The following is a 12,933-nucleotide window of genomic DNA, read 5'->3' as shown; positions in this document are numbered from 1 at the left end:
TCTCGCCGAGAGGAAAGTTTAACTTGTGCTTAGATATTTATTTGTGGGCCCCAGTGAAATTTGTACCGTACGATTATATGTAATGTGATGTCCACCGTCCGTATCCAATCCCACATGGCTGTTCCACAACTGGCCACGTCATCACTGAACTCAATTAAAAAATCAAACGTCATTGCTGACATTGCCAGCAAGTTGACATAGTGCCACCCAAACGCCGTCAACTGTACGCCTTATATTTCTTCAATCTTTCGGAACAAAACTAACGGAATATAACAGGGACTTGACGGAACTTATCTAAACAAAATGAAATCCACTATTTTTCTGAAAAGCCAAACTTCCTGTCAAAATCATGAGGGAACTTTTTGGCGCTTTTGCGGGTAAAATACGAGGGAACCCCGGGTAAAACGTCCCCGTCAGGCGGTAATTTTCAAGTTTTACGCAACCTTTTTACCGCGCTTTAAGATTTTCTTCTCATTTTGTAAGCAAAAACCTTGTGAAATTACGCTGTGTGCTAGAAAATTCTCCATCTGATATTTTTCGATTTCTTTCCGGAGCACGTTAGAAATAGCCAAACCGGAAGGTTTTTAGAGTCTGCGGAATATTTTGCATCGGTATATGTCTGTAGCGACGAAATTCGGCGGGGGAGCTTTGATATTGCGGTAAGTTTTTTCTTGGTCGATTTGGAGTTCTGGTGGAGTTATTAGACGAAATCTGTTTTGGGAGTTTCGACGTTTGAATCCGTTTTGGTGCAGTTTTAGAGTTTTAGGTTAGTAATCTGGTTTGCTAAGATTTGAGCTTTTTTTCTAGTTTTTAAGGATCACTACACAAGCTTGGGTGTTCGAACTTGTGAGATACAACAATGTTAATTTCTGGGTTTATACGTTTTCAACCTTTTCCTTGGCCTAATTGTAAGCTTGTTTTGGAATTTTTTGTTCTTGAAACGTCAGTATTGATTATTTGAAGTTCGAATTTGTCTGTAATACTGCCATTTTTTTTTACTTTTGACCGTCAAAATAACTCAGTTGGCTGCAATTTTGGCCAAAATGCTTAAAAGGTAGTTTGTATTTTGAGCAGTTTTGGACTATTTTAAAAAGCTTTTTAGACTTCAGTATAGAAAATTTTGGAGTTCGAAATTGTTGTAATAAGGTTGTATTTTTTCTTTACAGCAAGAAATGCAGCCTGCAGTTGTACTTCTGGCGAAAATGTTGAAGTTCAAGGGCGTTTCCTTCAATCGTGCGTGAAACTGCGGCGAAAACTCTTCACATTCTGTTTCAATTAGAGGTGAATGGTTGTTTTGCTGTTAAATCAGCGGAAGCTCTGAGTGCAGCTGTGTAGTTACGGAACAGTCGGAAGCTTATCGGGGTAGTCCGTAGCAATCGGCCGTGAGCGTCCAGATTTCAGGAAATAACGATTTTGTAAGCTTCAAATATCCGGCCGTACATCTAGGTCGTCAGGATCAGCAGTAAAAACTCATGTTTACTATGAATTTGGCTTGATTGTGAATCTCTTTTCAGAACGGAAGTCCCTAGGTTCAGATTCGCACTTAGTTTTGACCAGCAGAAGGGTTTTTGTGAAGACGCATCTCTGTGTTAGACCGATTCCGAGTTCCGTGCAAAGGAAGTTGAGAGTTTTTCAAAACTCTGTAGTATCCGTTCTAAATTAGTTCATTTCTCTTAGGAAAGCTGAGTTCCAGTTATAAACAAGATCGGATATCTTCACTTGCGGAGTCCGGTGTAAAAAGAAGTTGTACAAGAGATACTTCCAGTGACAAAGCTTTAGTTTTGTTAAACGGAACTTGAATTTCTGAGGAGTTTGTGTTTGTCGTTTTGATTTAGGGAAAACAGACGCAGCATAGTTGCATTTGAAATCTAGGGCCAAAGAGGCTGAACACTTGGAATAGCAGTTAAGAAGCTTAGTATATGGACCTCACAAGTGTATTTTGTATTTATCAGTTCTTATGTGCAGCGGAAAATAATTCTATAGAAAGCAGCAATACGGGTTTGGGTTCTCCGGAGGTTCCGTGTGAAAAAAGTTTAAGGTTTAGGGCAAACAGCATCACACAACAGTATTTAGTCTGGATGTCTCGTGCAAATAATCAGAGCAGCTGTATAGGATCTTAAGTTTAAAATTTCTGTTCGGAAACAAGAACTATATATTGCTAGAAATCAGGTGCGTAGCAAGTGAACGCCTATGTGAAATTACAAAGTATAGAATCTTGCTACACAGGTTTCGATTATTTTTGGAAATATTTGCAGGATACTTCAAAAAGCTTGAAAAATCTTCAGAGTAAGTTCTACTATCTTTAGATTATCTAGCAGTGGGCTACAATGGAATGCTTCTGTGACTTTTGTGGGGAACTAAGGCCAACAATATACTGCAAATCGGATATGGCTCGACTCTGTCTGTCATGTGACCGGCATGTCCACAGTGCAAATGCGCTGTCCCGCAGACATCTCAGGTATCTTCTGTGTGATCGTTGTAATTCCCAGCAGGCTACGGTTCGATGCCCTACAGAAAGCTTGTCTCTGTGTCAAAATTGTGATTGGAATGCCCATGGAAGCTCGGGTGTAGCATCAGAACATAGTAGGCATGCTATTACTGGCTACATCGGGTGCCCTTCTGCAGCAGAACTTTCTAAGTTATGGGGTTTGGATGGTTTTCCTTATTTAACTGATTCTTGTGGGCATGCCGAGAACGTTTCAGGTGTGTCTACTGTTAATGAGATTGATGCTAATAGCTGCCGGGGTACGTCAATGATTGACAACTCTATGAATGTGGTGACTGGTCGAAGGAGTAATTCAGGAAATGCCCAAGAATTTGATGTTTGGATGGAGCCTTCTCCGTCAACACCCAGAGCACTCACGGAAGATAGATCGTTTGGATGTACAGGGCGAGCAAAGGTGAATCTCCATATTTTAAAATACATCAAATCAAAATATATTATGACCTTTATAGTTATATTTGGTAGGTTGTGCCAGTAATGAGAGGTTTTTGAAGAATTTACAATTATCTTAGTTGCAAAGTTTTGAGCTTGACGTTGAGGCCACATGTTTGACTCAGCAGTTTACAATATTAATTTTGCTTAATAATTTTTTCCCACTTGAAAACTGTTCAAGCTGTTGCACAAACTGCCCAAATTAAAGAAACCCTTCCCACAGAGTCTCAAGATAATCTAGTTACCTGCACCACATTAAGAAAAGATCATCAATATATTATGCCAAGTACCAAAAATCTGCCTTTGTGGTGATGAAATACCTTAAATATCTACAGTCTAAACAACAAAATAAATTACATTATTGTTGTAACTCACAATACAACGAGTTACAATGGCAAGTAGGAGGGAGTCCTGCAAAAGAATATGAAGATCTGAAAATTTAATAACACTCAGACATGCTAACTTTAGAACATGACATAGAATTTAGGAAATCAAAAATAAATTGTTTTTGATTAGATAAGCATGGGGAGGGTCTCGATCCCTTACAAGAGAAAATAGCGTAAGCCATAAGATCAGAAACAACAAAACAGTCAAGGGGTGAACACTGCAACTACTCAAAAATAGACAAAACAACCACCCCTGCTAATGAGAAAATACGAAGACCAGCACTACTGACCATATCTATCATAATAATAATCATAACCATAGCAACTAAAAGTAACCATTATAATCTTAGAGCGGTTGAAAAGAGTAAAAATATGCCTAAGATTAAGTATAAGCAAAGATCCTCTAGGATGGGAATGCCAAAGCTTATGAAAATGTTTTACTTGCCACGAGTCATCATCAGGCATGTTTTGACAGTTGAAAGACCTCTCTTCCTTCCTAATTGTAGAAATCCCAAAGACTTAGACATGCTTATGATGGATAAAAGAATCAAACATGATAATTATACTACAAAATCCTTTAACTGGATATCTGTTTAATTTTGTGACCCGAAGCTCAGACGTAATTTTCAAGTTATGACAGCAAGCCCCATTTTATAATAGTGATTCTAGCCATGTCTATTCAGATATATCTACATTGGTCCTTTTTGAACATTAATGTAGTTCCAATTTCAATCTCAATGCACAATACTCTCATATATCTTTTGCATACTTGTGTACTATGGTCACCAAGGCCATATGCTTACAAATATTTTTATCTTGTAATTGTTTCTATTCTAATACTTTTAAGTTAGGTCCATGATGATAAGTGTGTTTTGTTTTGTTCTTTCTAACATATTATGTACTTATGTTTACAACATATTATATACTTATGTGTACAGTTGGTAATTCAGGGAAACTGATAGTGGTAGTCTGTGAACAATTGTCATTCTTCTCTTCTTTTCGCTTGTACTCCAACTCAGGTGTCTTCTTATATATTATATTTTGTGACTGATATTTTGTATGCGGCAGTTTTTTTTTCTTCATCTCCAGCCTGCATTATACACCTCTGTCGTCTAGGGTCATCCACATCAAGCCAAAGCAACATGACAATGCAGCAAGTGCTTGGTGTTATCTTTCATTTATTTCAACTCACATGCATAAGGCCCAAGTGCTCTATGATTGTTTTATACAAATATTATCTCTTTCACTTAAAATTCATTGCAGTTTGTTCTAATAAATTTCACATGATTGTATTTTACAGACTTGGCTTCTTACTTTCTTGCTGAATATAATTCAGTTTGATATTGGGAGTTTAGGCTAATGCAAACTTTGGTTGCGAGGGATTAATTTTGAGTTATTACTCAAATATAATTCCAATTGTTTTGTAGCAGGGATAGAAAAGACTAAATCGTGTGTTCCTTATGTCCAAGTTTACATTGAAATGCTTTTCCTTCTTTATCAATTTGAGGCCATCTTCTTATAGATATTGCTTATTGTGAATTGTTTGCTTTAAAATTTGATCCAGGGAATCTTTTTTATGTTTTTGCAGTTAGTTGGAGCATCCGAACAACAAACAAAACAAAAGCCTGTGGTGGTTCAACAATTGCTTGATTTACAAAAGCTGACACTTCATAGTTCAACCCCAATTCAGAACTCCAAGTTGCATTCACAAGTTGATAGTAAGTCAATGGGACCCCCTCTATCAGTTCCATTAGCGGAAAATATTCATTCACAGAACCAATATCCAGAGAGGCAGCAGAATGATCAGCTTCAAGAGCAGAAACAAAATTGCCACAAGCAGGAGAGTCCATCAGTTTCATTGTTTTTGCCAGGAACGCAACAGCTGCAGCCTGATGCTAATATTGAACATATCATGGAAGGAGACACATATTGGCAATGCAATCCTGCAAATGATACTAACCAGGTGTGTTACAAATCTAGTGGATATTTGATATTCTTGATGATTTATCTTATTGATTCAGTTATGAATTCTTAAGATATTCTAGAATGATGTAAATTACTTTCAGAATCATTACCCTGTAGATAACCTAACTACAGTCCTGGCAAAACTGATTTAAACTAAGAAGAAATATGATTCCTAAAGTGGCAGTATATATGTTATTCTAGCTTGTTCTCTTCAAAGAAATAAAATAAATTGAATGTTTTTCGATTAAGCAGAAATTATTTCGATATCCATTGGAGTTACAAAGCTTAATGTTTTTGATAAAGCAGAAGTACAAATTAAAATTGTGATAAGATAGGGGTTTTATTTATTTCCATCTCTTTTCACATTTCCTTGTCTTCAATTATTCATATAATTTGCTTCTAAATATGCACTTGAAAAGGGCTATATTAGCCTCTTATATGTTCTGGTGCTGTCTAACAAAGCTCTGTTTTATTGGAATCTGCAGCTGTGGGATCCCCACATGCAAGATCTTGGCCTCTGTGATGGTGGTGATAATTGTGATGGCGGTGATAATGGTGTTGGATTTAATATGTCCGATGTTGATCTCACATTTGAAAACTATGAAGATGTATTTGGCAGTTCACACGATCAGTCTGATTCACTGTTCGAGGACACAAGTGCAGCTTGCTCTAACATGGAGAGGGATGTTTCTCTTGTTGAGTCGAGTGGTCACATTGACAATACTCCCGAGGTTTGTTTGCTAAGAATGTACCTCTGGCTAGCATTTTTCTCCTGCAATTACATCTGTTGTGTTCTCCCTTCTGAAATTTACACACATAGGATAAGTTTTTATTCTGTGATCACGAATATGGAGACCACATTGTTTGGTCAAATATGAGGAGACTTTCCTGGAACCTGTTAATGTTCTTTTGATAGATGAGTTACGGGCCTTCTTTCATCAGAAAGCAGGTTCTTCCTTCGGCTAGATGCCAATCCCCCTTTGCTTTAAGTTGAACCTGTTGAATAGTCAGCATGCACATGAAATAATGATCCTTTTAAAGAAGAGTCGCCAAATACTCACCCTACCATATTTGGATACATGTAGTGCATATTGGATACTCGATATAGATATGATATCCCTAGATACAGAATGGATGTTGTATCCAGATGTATCCATAAATTAGCCTATATTTGGGTTATATCCAATACATTTGGATGCAACATCACAATGTTTGGCATCATATCTGGTTCAGGGTTTATGAAAAAGACTCAAAATTTGCTAAAAAATAAAACATGAAAAGATTTGTTTTCTTACTGTCCCACACATTAGTAAATATTTAAGACACAAACATAATATTACCCAAATAAATATTCTAATAAAAATAAAAATTAAAAAGAATTATATTAAATAATTTGAGGTTATTTTGAATATTTTGAAGAGAGGAATTCAGGAGAGTGTAGTGTATTTGGAAGTGACATATTTCTTATGAGTCAAATATTGATTTGGCTTTTTCATGGTTATATTCAACAAAGGTTCAAATGGTAAATCGAAGACTGGGTCTGAGCATTCTAAGGTGTTGGATCTAGACCTGGCATTAAATTCTATGAAAATTTAAAATGTCAAAAATGATAAGGATGGTTTGAAGAATATTATTTTCCTCCTGAAACAGTTTGGATTGGAGTTGAATCTTGGAAGAACCAAGTTAGACAGACGACTCAGATTCTCTAAATATAAAACACAGGATTCTCTTGTATGTTAAGGAAAAATGGAAAGTTTAGACAGTTTTCTTTTCTTTATCCTTCAAATTAGGGTTTATGTTTTAGCTGTCTGCAAATTTTCTTTCGGGGATTCTAATCTTCAAGGTTTTCATCATTTGTGGGTCTCAATACACACTTGAAATATATTGGTCGTGTGTTTTGGAAGTTTAGTCCAAAGGGAGATGGCCTCAATTTGCCCACTAGTGGACTAAAAAGAAAACAAATTTATTTGGCCCTAAATTTCTATTTTTGATAAAGAAAAGTATTTTTAATTTGGGGTTTGCCCTGGGTTCGTCCCTGGCACTGGATTCTTCTTGGGTATGTATTAAACTATTTGGACACTTTTTTTTCAGTCTGTCCATAAATGATCTTCAACAGTGTTGTACACTGTCGCAAGTTTTGAATGTACTTTAGTGTGGAAATTTTCAGTAAAAAAATGTTGATGGTCCACTGAAATAATCTTCAGTTGCTAATCGTTGAAATGTAACTATTTATATTTACTTTGTCTTAATTGTCAACTTTCATTGTGGTACTAATTTATTTGATAAATGTTCTTCCTTGATTATTTTCTTTAATGTTGTTGACAATGTGGTTGCATGTTTCTTTTGTAAATGTAGCGTGTATCAATGCAAAGGTGTCCATGTATATGATTTATTCTGTCTAAATTGTCAATCTTGTTGACTGGTAAGTCACTAATATGATCTCTTTGTGCTCTCCTTGAACTGCCGCCTCGACTTTTCTAGTTTGTCTTAAGTTATTATCATGCCGTCATTGTTGGGCCCTGGTTCTTGTCCATTCTTATTTTTAGCTTGTAGTTCTGCTATCATATCTCCCTTATTTACTAATTCTTGTCTGAATTGCTAAGTGACTTAATCATGGTTTCTTTTGTAGAATTTTTTTCCCTATCTTTTTTAACTAATAGCTGTTGGAACTATTCTATGTTCTGATTTATTTCATGATCCCAATCTGCTGTATTGCTGATTTTTGTATTCATCAGAATAGTCTCTCCTATAAGGGAGCTTTTATATTATTATATAAACATTGCGTTCGGTTTGATCAGGCTCAATAATTTTGCTGCTTAGTTATTCTTTGTCTCCAATTGTAATCTTAATAATTTTGTGTATCCTTTGTGGTGGTGGCTTTCTCATGTTATTGCAAATTTTGAAGTCGTGTCTTGATTGTTGTTTGATCTAGAAGGGCTTTTTAATTGGAACATTTCCTTTTTTGAGTTCCACTATTTCATTGTCATTATCATCATCAACTTTTGTGCCTTGTGTTCAAGCTTTCTAAAGTTCTTCTCCTTTTGTTATTTCATTGTATTTTTTTTGCTTACCATTTATATAAGCTTCTTCCTTGAACAAATGCTCCAAAAAATTATGCTGTGTTTTCTAGTCCCAAAGAGTCCCTTTACTTGACTATCTATATCATGTTAGTGAAAGGTTGAAACGAGAGAACTTGAAAAAAATTTGAACTGTCTGTTAAAATTATGAATAACAAACTCAAAAACATCAAAGAAGATAGGACGTGTAACCTTGGTGTTGGAAGTACTAAAGAACTTTGATAATTTGAGATTTATATTTTAATTTGTGAATCACATCAGTGGGGTGAAGATGGGCAATGAGATTGAGTTCATTTGATCTCTGCTCTGGAAAAGCTTTTCTTCTTTATATATTAGACGTTTTGTATATTATAATTCATAATTATATTCAATGTCAAGCTTGCCCTTTACTGTTAGTATTTATGCAACATGGCAACATAATTGATGGAGACACCTGACAGCAAGCTAAAGCCTCAACAAATCAATAGATTTTTACCCATATTTCCTAATTTTGGGAAACTCGCGAAGTCTCACATACCTGGATCATATACCTTTTATAAACAATATCAAGAAATTCATAGATGGTCATGCTGCATGCGTTTTTCTTATGGTCAAATCACTGATTGCATGTCTTTATAACCTGACACTGTTGCAATGTAAGGGGATTTGGTACACGAGTTGTAACTTTCTTCCTTTTTGAATTCAGTTATGAATATTTCATATACTTTGGAAAAGCCTATGTTTACTTGAAATTTCGATTTTCATTAACTCAAAATTTATCAAAAAGTACATAATCATGAGCTCCAAATCATGTAAATTTTCAGTCGAGCTACGTGTAAACTGGGACAAGACAGTAACTTTCTTCCTTTTTGAATTCAGTTATGAATATTTGATATACTTTGGAAAAGCCTATGTTCACTTGAAATTTCAATTTTCATTAACTCAAAATTTATCAAAAGTACATAAGCACGAGCTCCAAATCATGTAAATTTTCGGTCAAGCTAGTGCGTAAACTGGGACAAGACAGCTCTAGTCATGGGTCAACTGTTCTGAATTTCAATAAATAATGAATGCCCTTCCTCTGCAGGTTTCTACAGCACAAGAGGGTTACTTAATGCCATCCCACATTTCTGGACCAGCAGGTGGTATTCATTCTGCATGTGGCAAAACAGTTCAGGGCATGCCTGTTCAAAGTGCAGCTGGCAACTTTACTATGAACTTTTCTGCAAGGCCACATCCTAGTTTGTCACTTTCTCTGTCAGGTCAGAGTGGAGAGAGCAGTGCTGCTGATTATCAGGAGTGTGGTGTATCACCAAGGTTCCCGAAGGGTGAGCCTCCACCATGGTATCCTGCCAGCCCAGAGACTGCGTTTTCTCAAGCTAGGGACAATGCCATGATGCGTTACAAGGAGAAGAAGAAGGCACGCAAGTAAAGTTCGCAACCCCTTTGTGGTGCTATTCATAATTTACGGATTCAGTAAAGATGTTTTAAAAAATTTTCGTGTGTGACTTTCTAGTCTGTTGATCTCCTTTAGCATCTGTATTGTTTCCTTATTTCTTCTTTATATTTGTGGACGTCAGTGTAATTTTATTAATTAATTCTTCTTAATATAACTTTTATCTTGCCATTCTTTGAAAACCAGGTTTGAAAAGCAGATACGCTATGTTTCTCGAAAAGTTAGGGCAGATGTTAGAAAGCGTGTAAAAGGTCGTTTTGTTAAGGCTGGAGAAGCATATGATTATGATCCATTATCAGCGGCAAGAAGTTATTGATGCCGTTTCTTAGCTCTAGAGAAGATCGTAGTTCGGTCTATTATCCTATAATAATGGATGTATAATGTTAAGGTATTCTCATGCTGCAATAGAGTTGAAAAACTTTATGTAAATACCTTAATGTATATTTATATATATTAGTGGCGCAGTGCTTTTGCATGACCAAGATCAGCATACGACCTGTTGGTGAATCACGAAATGTTTATTTATTTTATTGACTGCTGACTCTCCATTTATTCTATGAACATTGTAACCCCATCAATGGTTCTATGATTGGTGCTCACCAGGTTTTCTTCATGACAGAACTCAAAGCTTCCATTACTATATTTGGCAAGATGTTCTCTTAAACATTGAAGGGGCAGATTGAAATCCATAGCTTGAATTTGGCATGGTGCTGTCTGTATATGATTATCAGTGCAGAGTGTATGGGATTGTATGCGGCTCAATACAATCTTTGAACAGGTTCCTAATAATAACAGGTCAAGTCGTGTGTATCATAAAATAACAAAAAGTTGACGCAAGAGAAATAAATAAAGGACGAATTGCTTTACACAAGTTCAGTTCAGACTGGTATTATATGATGGTTACTTTTGAAGATTGCATTGCAGGGAGCTAAGTATGATGTCATGTTTAGTCACTGAGCTTATTACTGAAACATTTGATGGCTTTCAAGTTTAAACCATGAATAAGGATTGAAGTTTGCAGAGTGCAGTTTGCCATGTTAAATTATGTTAAATTGATAGGCAAATTCAACAGGCAGATAAATTTATCGACTGGCTAACATTGTAAGTTATAGACAGTGTATGGTACAAAACAATTCGGCATTGGTGGCAGTAAAAGCTTTCTTTGGCAACTTTTGTATGTGTTTGTTGTTTGAGGATGTTCTTTTGTGAAGGTCTCAGCGGCAGCAAATATAAGGACATTCCAGATCCAGATTCCTACACAAATTAATTGATCGCTATGAATTTTCTATTCATATTGTGAATCTTCATATCAATATTGCAATGATCTTACTGACAAAGGTACATGGTACACAGACCTTTGGAGCAGGGGTTTCCAACGCTTTGAAGTTTGCAATTCTCTACATGGGGCATGCCCATGAATCAATTATTTGTTTTATGCCTTTACGTTCTGACACATTTTATTGATGTGCATCTATCGAAGAGGTGCTGCTTCTTGATTTACACTCCAATAAGAGGGCTATGAATGAGCTTTCTGTATCTGGTGGAAACGTACAGCCATATTGCACAGAAACCAGTTGACGGTACAACTGCATATGTAGCAAAGCTTTTTATATTCTTTTAAGTTACTAAGATTAGGTTCAGTAGTATTTTTTCCTAAAACTTATTATTGTACAACTATCTAGACGGAAAAATATTTGTTCATTCTGTAAGCTATGAAGATCAGAACTAGTACCATCTATCTACATCGAAAAATCGTTTTATGTTCTGTAAGTTTTAGGGCCAAAACCATTCGAAAGGTTGTGAAAATTTCATTGCCGATGAGCTTTCTATATCTGGTGGAAACGTACAGGCATATTGCACAAAAAAGCCAGTTGACGGTACAACTATATATGTAGCAAAGTTTGTTACATTCTTTCAAGTTATCATTAAGATCAGATTCACCTTTATCTACATAGGAAAATGCTTTTGCATTCTGTAAGTTATGAAGATCAGGTCCACCAGTAATTTTTTTTTTTTTTATAACTTCACTGAATAAATGTCTCTGTAAGTTGTAAGTTATTATGATCAGATTGGAGGGTCTGAACCATTCGAAAGGTTTTGAAAATTTCATTGCTTCCTACTACACATTAATTAGATGGAAAAGTATGCATGGGCCTCTTTGATTACTATTGTATTTGCCTTAGGCTAATACAATTATTTAACTCGTTTTCACCTGTCCGTGAGAAGGCATGCCAATTCACCGCTGTACTGCGGGTGGCTCTCCTAAATTTTAGTTTTACAAACTAAGCGAGGCTTAAAAATTTAAAGTTGTATGATATAGCTCAATTTAAATTTAAGTATAGTACTTTAAGAGTTTATAAATTTATTTTGTAAGATATAAAACTCACTCAATAAGAAATCAAAAAAAGTCACAAAAGTACTTAATCTATCATTGCAACAAACCAAAGAAAGATTTGAAATAGTAGAAAACAAATTAAAAAATCTATATAAAAATTTAATATTATTTATTAGTTTATTTAGTTTCTATTATAATTTCTTTAAAATGTAAAGTACTAATTACTATACTTTCTATTGTGATTTATTTAAAACTTAAACTTGATATAATAAAGTATTTCGAAGGTATCAATCTTAAGATATTGTTTCTGTTATGATGATTGTTTTTCTATTATTATTTTTAAAAAATGAAGTTCAAAATCGTGATTTTTTAATTTTGTTCAAATAATTTACTATATAAGAAAAATATATAGTTTTAATCTTATATTTAATTTGAAAAATTAATAAAAATAATTAATAAATATTATATTACAAAGTCACTTTCTATATTGAACTTGGTGTTTATAATTTTTGATTTATTTGTTTTTCTTAAATAAATATATGTTCATTTAAGGTTTAATTTTATAAATAATTAAAATAAATAAATAAAAATTAGATTACAAATCACTTTCTATACTAAACTTGGTGTTTATATTTTTTAATTATATCTTCTATATAATATGTTATTGATAGACTTTTAAAAAACTTTAAACATATATTGTGTATAATGTATGTCTTAGTATAATTAATCTAACTAAAATCTATTAAGTATCATTTTAATATTATAAATTAGTTAAATATAGTAGTCTTTCTATTATTTAC

General features: G+C 34.6%; 1 protein-coding gene across 3 annotated transcripts; it reads left to right on the top strand.

Annotated features, from left to right (window-relative positions):
* The first annotated feature begins 493 nt into the window (after window positions 1-493).
* COL9 (CONSTANS-like 9) lies at window positions 494-11,740 on the top strand. 3 transcript variants are annotated; one of them, XR_016353863.1, is made up of 7 exons: window positions 494-659; window positions 1,167-2,900; window positions 4,910-5,284; window positions 5,772-6,017; window positions 9,430-9,770; window positions 9,985-10,186; window positions 10,402-11,740. XR_016353863.1 is itself a non-coding variant. In XM_089791600.1 (6 exons), exons 2-6 carry the CDS (start codon window positions 2,328-2,330, stop codon window positions 10,112-10,114), a joined length of 1,665 nt encoding a protein of 554 aa, XP_089647726.1. In that variant the 5' UTR covers window positions 494-659; window positions 1,167-2,327; the 3' UTR covers window positions 10,115-11,568. The 3 variants fall into 3 exon arrangements, 2 of the variants coding, with proteins under 2 accessions (XP_089647726.1, XP_089647739.1); XM_089791600.1 differs by having other exon boundaries at window positions 9,985-11,568; XM_089791613.1 differs by having other exon boundaries at window positions 494-766; window positions 9,985-11,568.
* The last annotated feature ends 1,193 nt before the right edge of the window (window positions 11,741-12,933 follow it).

Source organism: Cupressus sempervirens, chromosome 1 (genome assembly GCF_028749045.1).
Source record: "Cupressus sempervirens isolate cs-2001-9-10 chromosome 1, ASM2874904v1, whole genome shotgun sequence".
Taxonomy (NCBI): domain Eukaryota; kingdom Viridiplantae; phylum Streptophyta; class Pinopsida; order Cupressales; family Cupressaceae; genus Cupressus; species Cupressus sempervirens.
Note: the sequence above shows the minus strand (reverse complement) of the source record. Positions and strands in the feature narration are given on the sequence as shown.